The 17056-nt window shown below is 36.0% G+C and overlaps 1 protein-coding gene across 1 annotated transcript; it reads left to right on the top strand.

Moving 5' to 3' along the window:
* The first annotated feature begins 15816 nt into the window (after positions 1-15816).
* Positions 15817-16137, top strand: LOC118842471 (60S acidic ribosomal protein P1-like). Its single transcript, XM_036749960.1, has one exon. It carries the CDS (start codon positions 15817-15819, stop codon positions 16135-16137), a length of 321 nt encoding a protein of 106 aa, XP_036605855.1.
* The last annotated feature ends 919 nt before the right edge of the window (positions 16138-17056 follow it).

The following is a 17056-nucleotide window of genomic DNA, read 5'->3' on the forward strand; positions in this document are numbered from 1 at the left end:
TCTAGTCTCAAAGAGCCTCCAGCCCATGTCTAGACTAATCATTTATGACTAATGATTAAAAAGAGTGTTGATTCATTAAATGTGATTGCCTATTGTGAAAGGCCAGGCTTTGTCTATATAACAGAGCCACAGAGTTTGAACACAGAGATACTCTATCTGTTTCAGGTCTGGTTGATTGTGGCTCAGAGCTGAAGGACTTGGGCACTTTGGGGATTATGAGGCAGTCCCCTTATTGACTGTTGAGGAAGATTCTATGAAGGATTTATAGGAAAACATGGAGAATAAATGGGTAGAATGAAAAATCCATTTTTAATTTCATAAGCAACAAGTTCTTAATATGTGCAAGGTACTATGCTCAGTGCTAGGTAAACAAAGGCTATACAGAAAAGTAGGACTTGCCCTCAAGGAACTTGTATTCTGCTGGAGAAATAGAGTTACAAAATCTGAACACATAAATGAATATAAATGTAATCTGAGAAGGAAGAGAGCACTAACACTTAGTGAGATCAGAAAAGGCTTCCCATAGGAGATGGCACATTGCTGTTGCTCGTCCTTCATTCTCAGAGAGGACCAATGATTTCAGGAAGGTGACATCTTGCAAGTGAAATGGATTTAAGTGAAGCAGAGCTGTGCAAAGTCATTAGCCTCACTCTCTCTTCCAGAGTAATAGGAGTCCAGTGGCAAGACATGAGAAGACTGGTGATAGCCAAGCAGAAGATGGCACATGAGGAAGCTAAGGAATTTAAGAGGAAGAGGAAAGAATTACAGGTGGACTCTAGAGAATACAAAGGCCTGGCCATGGGAGCAGGAACACTGAATTGAGTGAATATAGTTTGGCTATAGTATAGTGCATGAAAAGTGATGTGATGGAAATAAAGAAATATAGGAGGGAGCTAGGCAATTAAGATCTTTAAAATGCCCCACTGAAGAACTTTTATTTTATTTTAGAAAAGATTGGAGAGGTTCTGATATCGTCATCTGCATCTGATAATACAAGAAGCTATCAGAGCATCTGAGTGACCTACTCTGTGCTGGACTAGTCCAGAGAAAGACATATGAGAAAATATAAGTCCGAACAAATGCAGATCTCAGTCTAAGATTAATATCTAAGTTGAGGCAAACCAAGAACTATAGAAAAATCCATCATAATTAAGTTAAATATTGACTAGGATGAAATGTATATTTTATATTACATTGCATACATATATGCATGTTTATTTACATTTTATACATGTATACATGTACAATTCTTATACTAGTAAATATTTAACTTATATTTGATTTATTCTTATATAGTGAGTGCTTCAGTTGGCTCAGTCTAGATATTAGTCTCAGAGGGGATCCTGCATTTTTTCAGCATTATATTTTCTTATATTTCTTTCTCTAGGTAAAATCAACACAAAGCAGGGCACTCATCTTCATGACTCCTTGTGGTTTTAATTGTGACAAGTACTGATGGTCATTATGTCCTATCAACCATCAGATTGAATTGGGTGGATCAGGGACCTACCACAGACCAGTTGTTTCATAAATCTAATAGTTGGTATTGAACAAACACCTGCCTCAAAATTTTACCCCAACATCCAATTTTTTTCTTGTTTTCATAAAGCTATATATTTTACATGACAACATCAGCCATTGAAAACTGTATAGAAGAGTAATCTATAATTGGAAGGGAGACAAAATAAATGGATCCTTATGCTTTGAATGTCTGCTGTTACTTTCCCACTGAACTTGAACTTCTCTTCCCTCTAGGTTTTCAAAACTACTCTCCTGTATTTCTTTCAACCTTTTTGACCACTCCTTTTTGTTCCCCTGTGCTGGATCTTCATCCAGATCATGCTCACTAATCATAGGTCTTGCCAAGGCTTTGTGCTTGGCCTTCTCTTCTCTGACTACACTATTTCTTTCAATAATCTCATCAGCCCCTATGAATTCAATATGCTTCCACGCACATGATGCTTGAATCTATTTGCCCAGCTTGAACATCTCTCCTCACTCCAGTTCATCCTCCATTTAGCTGTCAAATTATTCTTCCTAAAATGTAGTTCTAATCATGTTACCCTCTACTCAAAACATTCTCTATCCTTTCTAGGATCAACTACAAAACCTTCTGGCATTTGAAGCCCTTCATAACATGGCCACATCCTACCTTTCTAGTCTTCTTACTCCCTATTTCCCTCCCCTATCCTGCAATCCAGTGACATTGGCTTTCTTACTGTCCCTAATACAAGACGCTCCCCCACCCCCAAGAGCATTTTCACTGGGTTTCCTTCGTGTGCCCTGAATACTCTCCCTCCTTATCTCTATCTGCTTTTTTCAAATCCCACCTAAATTCCCACCTTCTACAAGAAGCCATTCCTAATCCATCCTAATGCTAGTGCCCTCCCTCTTGATTATTTTTAAGTTATCCTATATAAATCTTGTTTGCATGTAGTTATTGCATATTGCTTAGACTATGAAAGCCTTAAGAGCAGGGACTGATTTTTAAAATTTAATGTAATTTTTAATTTATATCCCCAGTACTTAGAACAATGCATGGAATATAGTAGATGTTTAATAAATGCTTATCAATTGACTGTACTTCACGTACAACGGCATTTCTATAGCTATCACCTTTCCTAAAGCCCTATGCAATTTATTGCAAATAAGCAGCTCATTGGGCAGCTGGGTGATACAATGGACAAGTGCTGGGCCTGGAGTCAGGAAGATTCATCTTCCTGAGTTCAAATCTGTTCTCTGATACTAGCTGTGTGACCCTGGGCAAGTCACTTAACCCTGTGTGCCTCAATTACCTTGTTTGTAAATGAACTAGAAAAGGAAATGGCAAACCACTCCAATATCTTTGCCAAGAAAACTCCAAATGGGGTTGCAGGGACTCAGACGTGCCTGAAAATGACTGAACAACAACAACAAAAGAGCTCTCTGATGGGGACATTTAAAAAGGGCTGGAAGTTTCCCTCTGCCTTTCCACATTGCTTTTCACAGTCCCTCTGTTTACCTTTATCCTGGGATACTTTGTACAGTCATTATCTACAGATTTCTGAGAGATAATATAGTGTGCTTGAAGAACAACACATCTTAGAAGGCCACTCTTCTCTAAAGGGCCAAAGTGTAGTAATGTGCAAGCACCAGACTGATGACAAGAACCCTGTGAGGGTTCCGGAAAGCAAAGTATCTTCTAACGACTTATCCTTTGAGGAAGGTGAGGGAAGAAGGAATCTAAGGGATGTCTTACAGCTTAGAGAATATGGAAAAGTCACATGGAGGGATCTGTCTTAACCATGTCTGGATGCTTTCTCATTTTCCAAGCCTTCGTTGATTTCTGGTGCTTCATTTTTTTTCTTAGCCTTTCTATTTACAGAATTTTAAAAGAACCAGAGCAAAGCCTTCAACGTGTTGGATGAACCTTTGTGGAGTATTTATGGAAAGAGATGAATGAAAAATACACAAGATGAAAAGGTGTATATCTGGCTTTGTGGAGGAAGTACCCACATTGATGAGATCTCACATTCTTCCCAGTATGAAAGTATAAGTAAATTAAAATATCAAAGAATATCATTTTAGTACCTCTGGCTGCTTTTGAGTCTTAGGATGAAAATTAAAGGCATTTCCTCAGAGAAAAACTGCTTTGAGAGACCCAGTGTTGAATCTATAGAAGCAATTAACTAATCAAAGCCACTTCTAAGACTATACTATTTTAAAATGAGAAATATGGGAGAAAGCTTCAAAGCAAAAGCAAAAATAATGAAGATGTATCATACCTGATTTTCTACAACTTGTGTGCACCTCCATGTTGGTAACATATATGAATCTAGGTATGTTCATCTTTAGTGTGTTAAATGTACCCTTAAAAAACATGAGCTCTGGTTGATTGTATTCAACATAATTTTCATATTATGTGAAGTATGTGTCATGTAATGGAAATAATTATCCCTGCATTTAGTTTAAGAGCCAATAACAAGCAGTACATTATAGTTCACCCAAACTATAAGCAAATAAGGAATACCCCATATTACGATTTAAGGAATAGTAACGCATTCGTGACCAAAATATGTATTCCATCATAACAGTGGCCAAAGTTCCCAGTGCTTTTGTTATTCTTTGTATCACTCTAAGGCACTTTAAGAAATTCAATTGTTTTATTTCAGATGGGTCTGCTATGTCCGAGGTGCTAGTCACTTTAAAGATGGGGAGCATTTGAGTACTGCCCTGATTTCACTTATCAGCAGTGATATCAGGCAGAAGGGAATATTAGATGGGGCTGTGAAGTGTTGGTGGGCACTAGTGATCTGGCACATGTTCTCCTTAAACCTCTAGGGCTGAACTTCCAGAGACCCGGATCCTTGGGCAAGTTTCTATAATCTTTGGACAGGAGTTACATAACTATAAAGAAAAGGGGTTAGATTAGAATCTATTCATCAAATGATTTTTAAGGCCTTTCCAATTTTGACATTCTAAGAATCTATAAATTGGAAACTAATCAATCACTCAATCATTCAACTCCTTTTTTCTAGGTGTTAGTAATATAAGAATAAATATAAAACAGACTCTGTCCTAGAGGAGCTTATATTCCTTCAATAAGACAATATATAAGTATATATATATGTGTATATATATATATACACACATATATGTATAAGTATAGATGAAGTTGGTGATAGTATAGTTGAAGTTGGTGAAAAATATGGTGGAAAATGTGAATCAAGAGTACATAGATACTTATACACTATGAATACGTTCTTTGATAAAAAGAATTAGAAGATGTTAGATATAGACAGCACCAAATAACATTACAAAAATTAAACTATTTCTATACTCTGATTCTATTTCAGAGGACAGGAAACCCTGTTACTGACGGGGGATCCACTCTTGAATCAGAAACCTGTGCACAGTTAAACCACTGACTCATTAAAGCAAAAATCAAAATTATAAGAAAAAAGAAAGCAAAAATAAGAAAAATATGTCATTCAATGAAAACACCACCAATCTGATCTATCATAAACAAGATGTTGAAGTCAGAAGATGGGAAACAGATAAAGTACATTATAAGTAATTATAACAATTCCATGCGAAAGTTTTAACTTGCATAGACATCAAAGACTTTCTTGATAAGGTTAGTAAAGGTAAGTCAGTATTTTATAAATAATATTCCATAGTATACCACATCTTTGACATCATAAAATTGACTGGAATATATTGAGAATACAAGGTCACACTATGCTTATTATTTGTTTCCTGTAAAGAAGCATTTGAATTGGTAAAGCACTAAATTAAAGGCTCTCTTGTGAAAAGAGATTTCTCAAATCTAGGTCCTTTTTCCCTCTTCCTACCCCCCTCTCCACTCCCTCCCACACCCCACCCCAGCTATGCCTTGCTATTAGACCAATGGGGATTTGGCTAGGTTGTGTTGATAAAAGGGTAAATACAGTTGCTGATATGTGATATATAGTGTTGATATACGGCTAAATACAGCTGTGAAAAGAGAGGGTGCTTCACTCAAGATGAGGGACACTGGAGTACATTCTGATTAGCTTCCTTGCAGCTTCCTTCCTTCTACTGGTTTGGTCTTCCTTATGTTTGCCTGGATCCTATAGTCTGGACCACATTATAGGAGTCACAGATTCTGTGTTGGCATCCGATGACTGCCCTGTTGGATGTGTAATTTCAGTATCAGTTTTTCAATTCTGTGGCAATGTTTTTGCTCTTTTGCTTACTCAGATGAAGAATGAACTATTCAATCCCTAGAACACCTGAGTTTGAAGTAGCTCCTGTGTCTGAGTCTTGCAGGACATAAGAGAATGATAGGCTTACAACTACTTTGTAGATAAATGATTATCATGCATAGTTTTCTTCTTATTATGTGTGATTTATTTGATTTTCAATTCTGCTGTTAAAGTAAAACTCACTGTATGCAATATCCAAGACTGTTTACTTCACTGGAGAGCCAGTTCTGTTAGACAAAGGTTACATGGTTAGAACCCTCTGAAATAAAACAGATCCAGAATGTAATGGGGTTCACTGGTAAGTGGTGATTTAAGAGGTGGTTTCTGATTGGATAAATTCACAAATTCACGTACTATCTAAATGAGTCAGCATTCCTCCAAAGAGAAAGCTAGAGCTTGAGGGACAGAACATTTCTGAGTCTCTGAGGCCCATAGAGAGCATACTATTTAACCCATCATTTCTTCTCAGTGGTACACATGCAAACTACCAGGAAGTGTGTAAGACTTCCCTGGACCCAGATCCTCTTTGTTAAATAGGATTGGGTAAAGAATGGCTACTAACATATTCTGAAGGTTAACATGTATGTGTCTATTTCTTGAAAGATATAGTCATAGATGACCCTAGGGACCACTGGTATCAAGGGAGGCATAAAACAGGAGACGTATGCTCACCAATGGCTTTGCCACTGTCGTAAAGTCCTCTAGATGCTTCTGGTTGCAAATGACAATCTACCCATTGCATTAAACTCCCCAATAACACAGAACTTCCTAAATGAGATTGATAATTACTAAAGAGTTTTACCTAATTCTGTACACAGGAAAAATTCATTCAAAAATTCCGGTTGTGGGGACTATGATATGGAGCTGAAATCCCATTGAAAAATGTAATGCTTTTTTAAGGGTCCCAAGTTTGTCGCTGAGTTAATGACAATATTATTCTTATGTTTCTGTATGGTTTCTAAAGAGCTGAAGTAGGGGATCAACCAAAGGATCATAGGGAGGAACATGGTGGGCATGAACAGGTTATGACACATTATGAAGAAGAGATAGTTATGGAAAACACCTGAGATACTTAGTTGACCATAAACTCAATATTAACCAACATAAGGTGAACAACAAAGGTGATACAATCTTACAATTCTTCAAAAATCTGTAATTTCACTGTATCCTAGCAGATGGTCTTCCTTATTTGCTTTGGCCAAAAAATTCAACACTTTGTTTTCAACTCATTGATCGGTCTCTCTGGAATTAGCTGAGTAGATCCTAAGAGAAAGTAAATACCATCCATTAATGAGGCCACACTCAAAATCTAACTTGTCAGACCCATTAGAGTTGACACAAATGCATAAGGTGACATAATGACACATGGGAACAGAACTTTTGCTAGCAGCTAGGTGACTCAGTGGATTGAACAGGGGAGATGCAATTAAGAAGACCTAAAGTCAAATCCAGCCTTGGACACTTACTATACCTTGGGCAAATCACTTGGCTTCTGTGACTGCCTCAGTTTCCTCCTTTGTAAAATGGGAATAATAAAAGCACCTACCTCCCTGGGTTGCTGTGAGAATAAAATGAGATAATCTTTGAAAGGTTCTTTGCAAACCTTAAAATACCATATGAATGGTAGTTATTATCATTAATCATTATTATTAGCATTATAGTCTCAGGCAGCATTAAAATTTCTCGATCAAGGGAAGCAGCAGTCTAACCATACTTTGCACTGATCACATCTCAATGCCACACAGCTATGAGCACTACATCTTATGGGGCATATTAAGCAGCTGGGTCCAGTGATGGATTGCATATCTGTTACCAGTAAAAAGTCTTGGTAATTGGGAGAGTTTGGCTGAAAGGTGGTGATTTGGGGGGTATAGTAACCCTTGAATACCATTTCCTAATTTGTAGAGGGGTTGTGATCTGCAGCACTTCAGTAGATAAAGTTGCAGTCTTGAACTAGTGTGAGTGCAAAGGAAGGTGACAAGGATGTTAACGAGTCAAGAATCCATGTCATGTATGATTAAAGGATTTTGGTACAGTGGAAAGAACCCTGGATTTGGAGTCAGAAGACCTGGGATCAAATTCTATTTCTGTCACTTATGCCCTGTATGATTTTAGAAAAGTCAAATCACTTCTCTTGGTTCCCTCATCTATAAAATGAGGGGACTAAACTGGATCACTTCCTTTTCTTTCCTGGAGGGGGGAAGGCAGGGCAATTGGGGTTAAGTGACTTGCCCAAGGTCACACAGCTGGTAATGGTTTCAAGTGTCTGAGGTGGGCCGGATTTGAACGTAGGTCCTCCTGACTCCAGGGCTACTGCTCTACTCACTGCGCCATCTAGGTGCCCCAACTGGATCACTGCTGAGGTCCCTTTCAACTCAGATTTATGGTCTTATGATCCTGTGATCTCAGAGGATAGTTAGAAAAAGGAAGACAAGTAGAATTGAGATTGGGCAAATGGCATCACGAATCACTGGGTCTTAGAATTGGAAGGCACCTTTAGAGATCATCTAGTCCAGCTTCCTCCCCATCCAATGCCTACTATGCAGTGGGTTCAGTGCCTAGCACAATTCCATTCACATAGTAGGTGCTTAACAGATGTTCATTGTTGAATTATTGAATTAAATGTATGAAACTTTCCAAAACAGATATTTAAAAGAGTTTTTTTTCCTTTTGGCAGAGGGTCCCAAATTTGCTTGGTTCATAGTGCCCTTAGTGTTTCAGTAATTTTTTTCATGTCAACTAAAGGTTAATAGAAATACCATTTACTAAGTAGTTAAGTCCAAACAGCTTAAAACGTATTTATGTCTTAACAACTTAGTAGCCATGGGAAAAATACATAAATATTGAAAGAAAAAAACAACATTTTAAAAATTTCATTCTTAAATAACCACAAGTTACTAGAGGGATGTGTGTGCTTGTTGGATACTGCATAACTTCACAAATCCTGGTATCAAATAGGAGCTTCACAAAGATATAACCCAAATGGGAATTCTAGAAGTTACTGGCATAGGTGAAAATATAAGTTAAAAGAATACACACCTCAAACATTTTGCGAGTCTATAGTGTAGAAGAGAGAATACATATTCTGTGCTGTTACTGAAGGGAGACCTTGAATCAAAAGATGGGAGTTTCAGGGATTATGGCTCAGCATAACGAAGATTTTAAAAAAAATAATTATAGAAGTTCAAAATAGAATGTGATTCTTTGCAGATTAATGAACTCACCCTCAATGAAAGTGTTAAAGCAATGCTTTTAATAGCTGTCTGTTGACAAACTTGAAGGGATTCCTTCATTTGGTGGGTGCTTGGACTCTATAATAAACTCCAAAATCCCTTCTACCTCTGACATTTCATGATTCTTTGATTCTGTGGCTACAGTCATCTCTGCAGACACTTATGATTGCATCTCAAAAGGCATCTGCTTTTCCTTTGTGCTCCTCTCTGCAGGAGCTATTAATCCAATCCATACAGAAACAGGAAAATTAAATAAGCGGACAGGCGCTATTCAAGGAAATCCACGGGCCTTCCAGTATTAGCAAGTTTAATGTGACCTCAGTATAGCTATTACTCAGAATCTACTTAACATTTGCTATTAATGGAATGCTTTCTAATCATTTAGTGAATTGACATGAAGTTATCATGATTTAAGTCAGATAGGTTTTTAGCTCTCCATAAGCTTTGTTAGCTGCAATGGAAAATATTTTGTTTTCATAGCATCTCCTTTTTATTATTTGAAAAATTTCTAAAGAAATAGATAGGAGATGAATATATAGGGAAAAACTTTAATACAGTGTATAGTGTGTCTTTTTGTTATGCAATGGTCATATAAATGGACAGTTCCTGACATATGCTTTCCTTACAGAAAAATGGCCAAAGTGAAGCAGAGTATTCATAGGATCTTTTCCCCTTCCTGCTGCTTGCCTGGCATTTCCCTCCTCTCTTCTCTCTTTCTTTCCTCTTCCATCTGTAGCACATGCCATCCTCACTACTTTCACTTAAGCTCTGTTTCTTGGCCAAGAGTAGGTCTAGTGCTGAATTTAGGAGAATATCACTGTCAGGGCAGTGGCAAGGGGACAGTTAGTACCAGAATCTGGTATTTTACCACCACATCCATGAAAAATAAAATGTGGAGTTTGTGCGTGCATGCATGTGTATGTGTGTGTATGTGTGTGTGTGTGTGTGTGTGTGTGTGTGTACTTGTACTCTCTGCCTAAGAGTCATAGGCTTTTTCTTCTGTTTGCAATACAAACAGCAAAAAAATAAAAACTTAGAAAGGACTATGTATGAGATGGCAGTAGGCTACAGAAATAGAGAACCTGGTGTGAGGTATGATATGGAAAAAGTTTAGGCAGGCAATCTCTGTGGCTCTTGGAAAGAAAGAAAGATGGTGACTAAGGAGCTCTACTAAAAGATTAATCCTCTTTCCAGGATAGACCTTCAGATTCATTAAGACTGCTATCATATTTCCCACCCTACTCTTTTCTTCTTGAAAGAGAAAATAAGAAGCAAAGTGAAAGCTGGTTAAAGTTATAATTGCCCTAGCCTCCTCCTCCTCCTTCCCCCTTCCTCCTCCTTTTTTTCCAACATAGTTTTAAAAATAGCCTTTTGCTTTATAGCCCAGGAATGCAGAGAAATGTCCCAGGGGGTACCTAGTATCAGACATCTCTTGCCCTCATAGTCTCAGATAACCCTATTTGTCACCTTGCTCCCCAAACCAGCTCCAAGTCTTTAGTTCTCATACTCTGTGGGAGCTCTTGCCAGAGGCCAGAGATGCCACTCAGTTGTTTGTGGTTGGGAAATACTCACACCTTTAGCCTAGCTTACTAGGGAGGAAAGAGGAAAATAGTATCTTTTCTTCACACATGATTATAAACAGCACGCTCCTTGATTGCAAGAATTATGTCTCTTATGTTTGAATTTTACCCCATTCCCAATCATCATACACTACATGTAAGAGACATTATGATCGATTGTTGGATAAATGAATACCTTCCCACAGAGGGAAATGTTCTCTGGGCTGTCATATATTAACTGTGGCTTTGGGCAAATCATTTAACATCTCAGAATCTCAGCTTTTTCATCTGTAGATTGGTTATAAGAATACTTTCACTGTCTATCCCAAAGGGTTGTTGTGAAGAAAGAACTTTGTAAACTATAATATACTACATTAAACTATTGTCATCATCATCATTTTTATTTCATATTTTTAAACACTCTTGATAGAGGTCTGGTAGAAATGGTTCTGCAGAGTATTATGAAAGTGGATAAACTGACAGTTTTTTTGTAATTGAATGATAATATTATGATGTAGTTTCATCTTCTATAGACTTTTTGAAAACATCTTCAGGACAACTCTAGCAGCTGATGATATCCACTTAGTATTATTCTCATGTGGTCTAAAATTTGCCACCTAAGTCCCTATATCTTGAAAACTTCACACTTAATGCTATTTGGAGGTTATGAGTATTAATAACTAATTAGCTATAAAATATTTAAAACATTGTTCCTACATTTTATGGATTAATGTTATATCCAGGCAATTGTGGGCAATAGCTTGGTCTATAATAATTCCTTGGTTCCAATACAATTATATGCTTAATTCTGAAGGATTTCTTAGGATTCGTATTTATAGCATGGGGATTTATCATCTATTGATTTATAAAAGATTTCAGGTTTCTGGGGAATTATCTTGGTCACCTGACTGTTTCTTTCTAGGTATCTAACAGATGCTAAATTTTGAAGCTTATAGTAGCATATTGTATGGTTTTTCTTGTTTCATTAAATATTTTGCATCAATCAGTAAGTCCAGGCTTATTTCTATAATTTTTGTTGGCAATGACCTGGTACCAAATCGGTGTTGTAAATCCTTCCGTATCTACAAAGAAATATAAATAACTCAGCTTTCTGTTCAACAAATCTTTGTTGAGATATTATTGGTTAACCTCATGTGATATAATTGGATCTTTGCCATTTCATAGGTTTTGTTAAGATGCAATCCACCTTTTACAGTAGGAAAATTCAGTAGTGTATACACATTGTTATTCTTTATGAAACAAGATATGGCTGTTTCAAAAGGATTTCTATAATATCATGTATTCTATGGACATCTATCAATCCTTTTTCTTCTCTTTGATGAGGAAATACTATGTTTCTATAGCTATCTTGGGGAGATGAGCTCTGTGTTTTATCACTATTTCATTACTACATTCATTGTATAGGGTTTGTTTAAATACCATTTATATCTGCTATTGTCCATTTTACCATGCCAAAAGATGTTGAGGTTAGTATTACCAGAAGACATTAAGACTAGGCAATGGCTCCAATTGTGTACTTCCTATTAAATTTGAGTTTAGGATGCCAGTCAGTTTCTTAACATACGCGATCTCAGCTTTCTTCCCGGGAGGTAGTGTTATGTTCTATTTTGCTTGGTGAATATCAAAGCATTTGTAAACATCGTCTATATTCATTGATTCAATTTTACTTCCAAATTCAAGTTCACATCCTTCAGTCTTTATTATTTATTGACCCACTTAAGACTTTTACACTTATTGATTCCATGTGACACTTTTGTATATCTGGAGAAAGTTTCCATTGGGTTGTTAAATGTGCTTTCTTTGAAACCATATAACTTCATGCCATCAATATGTATCAAGTGATTAATATGATGTTTTGGCACAACCCTCTTTTTTGACTGGAAAGTCCTGCATAATTCTATTCAGGAGTGATAATAATGAACATAAAATTAGTGAGAACTATAGCTGGCTTAAACTGTCTCCCTGAAAGACCTAAAGCATCATGCCAATTTTGTATTTTAATACAAAAGTTAATAATTATATCTGGACCTTCCATTTTCTAATTTATCAGATAATCTGTGATTTTAGTCATTTTTCTTGGCATAATCGTTCCATCATTCTTTATATTACATGTATGAAAACTTTTTGTTTCACTTTTGATCCAGTTAATGATATTGTTGTGTTGAGATTCTTTTAAAGATAAAGATTACCAGAAATTCTCCACATCCTGTTTCTTCCTAGTTTCTTATATGTGTATATGTATCTATACATATATACATATATCATATACATATATATATGTATGTGTATATATGTATATTTCTGAAACTTGTATATCATAGTTTTGGACTAATGTTGAATTGTTTTTTCTTTGTGCTTCTCATTGTATCACTTTAAGATTTTTGTAGCTCACTTTTAATTGATGATGAATGATATATTTCTAATGTACTTTTATTTTCTGGATTCTATACTCTGTGTTTTATTGTTATTCAGTCAATAAACATCTATTAAGGACCTACCACGTGCCAGGCACTGTGCTAAATACCAAGGATACAAAAAAAAGCAAACAACAGATGCTGCTTAATTGGGCAATATGGTATTCAAGTTTTCTTCTATGTGTACTGGCTTGTTATTGTTATAAACTTCTAAGTTTTTTTGTAGGTATTTAATGTGTTCTTGAATATGCTTTGCCAGGGTGGTATTTAATTACTGTCTTTAGTGGTATTCTTTGGTAACCCACTTTTTCTCCTATGATCTTTACCAAGACAATAGCCGTAGCACATACATTGTTATGAGCAGATCCTGACATATTTTTCACTTGCTGTCAAATATTGTAGAGGAATACATTCACCCATTATGATTATGGCCAATGTCAGATTTTTTGAATTACTATGCTTTGGTATAGTTGGTCTGTTAGTTGGATTCATGACACCACTATCAAAAAAGGATTTTTCAGAACTCCATTCTGAGTATGCCCATATGCTCAAAATCATTTAAGACATCTACATCACTTTTACCATTTCATTTTGGGTAGCTATGGGGTAATTGATAAAGAACTAGCCTAAAAAGCCAGGAAGATCTGGGTTCAAATTCTACCTCTAATGGCCCTATGCAGGTCACTTAATCTCTTAATGCCCTAGGCAACTCTCTAAGACTATACATTGCAGATAATATGTCAACCTGTATTAGTGGTGGGTGAAGGAATTAATTTCTTTTTCATGACTGGTTTCCATTGATCTACTATAATTTGCTATGTTACCTGGAGCTGAGAATATTGTTGACAAAAAGAAATAGGAAGTCTTTGCGTCTAACTGGTAAGATCAGTTTTTAGTTCAGTTATGATATAGTACTAGTTCCTTATAAAAGCATTCATGTTTTCAGTCCATGATTTGTCAATTTTTTCCACTCATGATTTATCAATTTTTTCAGTCAATGGTATCCACACAGAATAATTTCCTATAGTTATATTATTGGTATTTATGATTTGTTCCAATATGTGGTACCTTGTTGTGATATCAGAACACAAAAGAGCACTACCCACTATTTACTATCTTCTATGTTAAATTGATCATGACAATGATTGCAGGTAAGGCCTGCCTACAACTCTATTTCTTAACATCATAGCAGTTTCAATTACATCACACCAGCAAGGGTGCTAACCTAATCTGTGGAATCACCAGAACCTAAATGACCAACATTTCAGAATTCCTATTGATCTATCACTGTTACAATAACATTCTCAGAGTACATGAAATCCATTGAACATGGCCCTGGCTAGCATTCCCTTTGCTGCTTCCCCATATTGCCCCCCCCAAAAACGTGGAAGATGGATTATTATTATTGAATGATTTATTAACAGTCACATTCTTCTCAAAATTTTCTAAAGGGTTCATATTGAAATGGCTCCAAGACATATTGCTATCCTGCAATTATTCTTTTATATTTATTGTTCTATGGACTATTGTACAGATTAAAATCACTATCCATTTTAGTTGAATAAAAGTATTAGGATGTGAGTTCATCCTTTGTAGACTTCTAGAAAGCAACCTCAGTAACACTGTAGTAGAAAATAGATGGGACATTAGGGACAATATTTACCTCACCCTGCTTCTTAAGTAAATTTGATCTCCTCCATCAGGTCTTTCTATTTGTTAAATGTATCATTTCATGGAGCTTGCACATTATGAATGTTTGGTATGATCACATTTCTCAGAAACGTTCTTGCATTTTTATGGATCTAATTATTGCCATTTTTATTATTTTCCATTACAAATAATTATATTACATGGTAGCTAGGCTCTATAGTACAGAGAATATAAAACAATGTTTCAGCTGCACATGGACTGAATAAGCTTTTGTAGTCTGCCATTTATAACATATGGGGAAATGAGATCTGAGAGAGAGGGATTTTTTGTGTCTTGGTTTTCATTTAATATTGAATATTAGACAGTTCCCAGGCTAATGGTAAAATGTGTCAAAGCTTTAAAGCATCTCAAACAGATCCTGGTCTAATACTGAAAATTAATTGCTGGTGAACATCAGAAAAGATGGATTTATAAGTATATACACACACACGTGGTTCTTCTACCAAAGAGAAAAATTATGGTTTTTTTTTTTAATTTAGGGGAGCAATAAAGAATGCATAGCACAAAACCAGGAAAACCCAATTTGGTGTTTTCAGTTAAGAAAAACCAGAAACACGATTATAAAGAAATCTTTTGAAGAATATAAGAAAGACATCAGTAACAAAGCAGCTGATATAATACAGTTCAAGTGAAATAAAAGACATAAAAGGGACAAGAAAGTTCACCATATTTAATAGAATAATATATTTGAATCTTTTAATTCAATGGATGCCTTAATTATAGAGGCCCACAAAGGAATTTTGACTACAGAGAAAATGCTTGTGGGGAATGGAATTTAGAGAAGGCAAAAAAGAACAGAAAATGGAAAATTGAAATTTTAAGGAAATGAATAAGAACAATAGAAGAATAAATTCAGGTTCTGTATAACATTAAAGAGACTTTGTTGAAGACAAATAGAAAGGAATAGAATTTCAAAGACCAGATAGCCAAATCAAAAGTCTCATCTTCTACATAAAATTCCTAACATAATCTGAGTGGGAACATAGGTCAGCAAAACAAAAGTGAGAATAGATGACAATAGCAATAATTATAATAATTCACTTAGAACAAAGTTTGTCAAGGCTTGGTCCTTCCCAGGAAGCTAAGGTCACGTTGGGATGAGGCTGAAGCTTGCTTCAGCCAGGCACTAGCACCAAGATAGGCAGCCTAGGAAATGGCCTCCATCTCTGAGCTCTTCTTCGTCTACTTGGCCCTCATCCTGCATGAAGATGAGGTCACAGGGAGGATAAAATCAATGCCCTCATTAAAACAACAGGTGTACATGTCGAACCTTTCTGTACTGGTCTGTTTGCAAGGCTGTGTGGCCAACACTGATGTTGGAAGTCTTATCTGCAATGTAGGAGTTGGTGGGGCTGCCCCAGCAGCTGGTTCTGCTCCTACTAGGGGTGCTGTCCCTGCTGCTAGCTCTGCTGAAGAGAAGACAGAGGAAACAAAGGAATCAGATGATGACATGGGCTTTGGTCTTTTTGACTAATTGTCTCTTGTAATACAGCAAACAAATATTTGAACTCTGCAAAAAAGAAAAAAAAGTTTGTTTTTTAAAATAACATTTTTATGTTCTTCAAACATTTCAAACTCTTTACAAAAGCAAGGGTCAATGGAAAAGTCTTCTTTCACTGAAATATATTATGTAATTTTAGCTATTATTATATTCAGAGAAAGGAGTAAATTATAAAATGAGTAGCATGAAAAATGTATGTTACGTTTAGTTTGATTCTCCATTCTTGAGGCAATTGGGCTACTTTCTCAAGGGAAATCTTTTTTTACACATATACTCTATAATTCAGACATATGTCTGTAAATCAAAGTTTCTTAAGCTGGAAATACTTGGTATGAACTTGGCTTACTTGATACATGTGTATGTGTATGTGAATATATGTATATATATAAATGTATATATGTATAAATACATATACGCATACACAGTGAGATAACTATTTTACTATAACTGGTTTCCTTTTCAAATCTATGTATTTGTTTTATGCATTTAAAATCATTTTTTCTGAGATGGGTCCAAACACTTCACCAGACTGCTAAAGGGGTCCATGCATATAAATGATTGAAAAAATAATAATAAAAAAACTTGAAAATGAAAAAGAAAAGATTTTCTAGGTGGAAATCTCTGGAGAAACACGTAGAAAAGTAATCCAAATCCAACTTTCAAGGAGCTCATATTCTATTAGCAAAATACAACACAAATAGGATTCAACTACAAATCAGATGGCAAGGCACTGTAGCCCTTTTTCTGAAGCAATGCAGATGGTAACACATCTTCTTTGGTTCACTTTCATTAATAAAACCATACCCATTTGTGATGAGATATTTGACAATGCCAAGGAATTTATTGATGGGAACTTTATTTCCTGGGTTTTTGGTGGCTACCGAGAGAGCGT

This window comes from Trichosurus vulpecula, chromosome 3, assembly GCF_011100635.1.
Source record: "Trichosurus vulpecula isolate mTriVul1 chromosome 3, mTriVul1.pri, whole genome shotgun sequence".
Taxonomy (NCBI): domain Eukaryota; kingdom Metazoa; phylum Chordata; class Mammalia; order Diprotodontia; family Phalangeridae; genus Trichosurus; species Trichosurus vulpecula.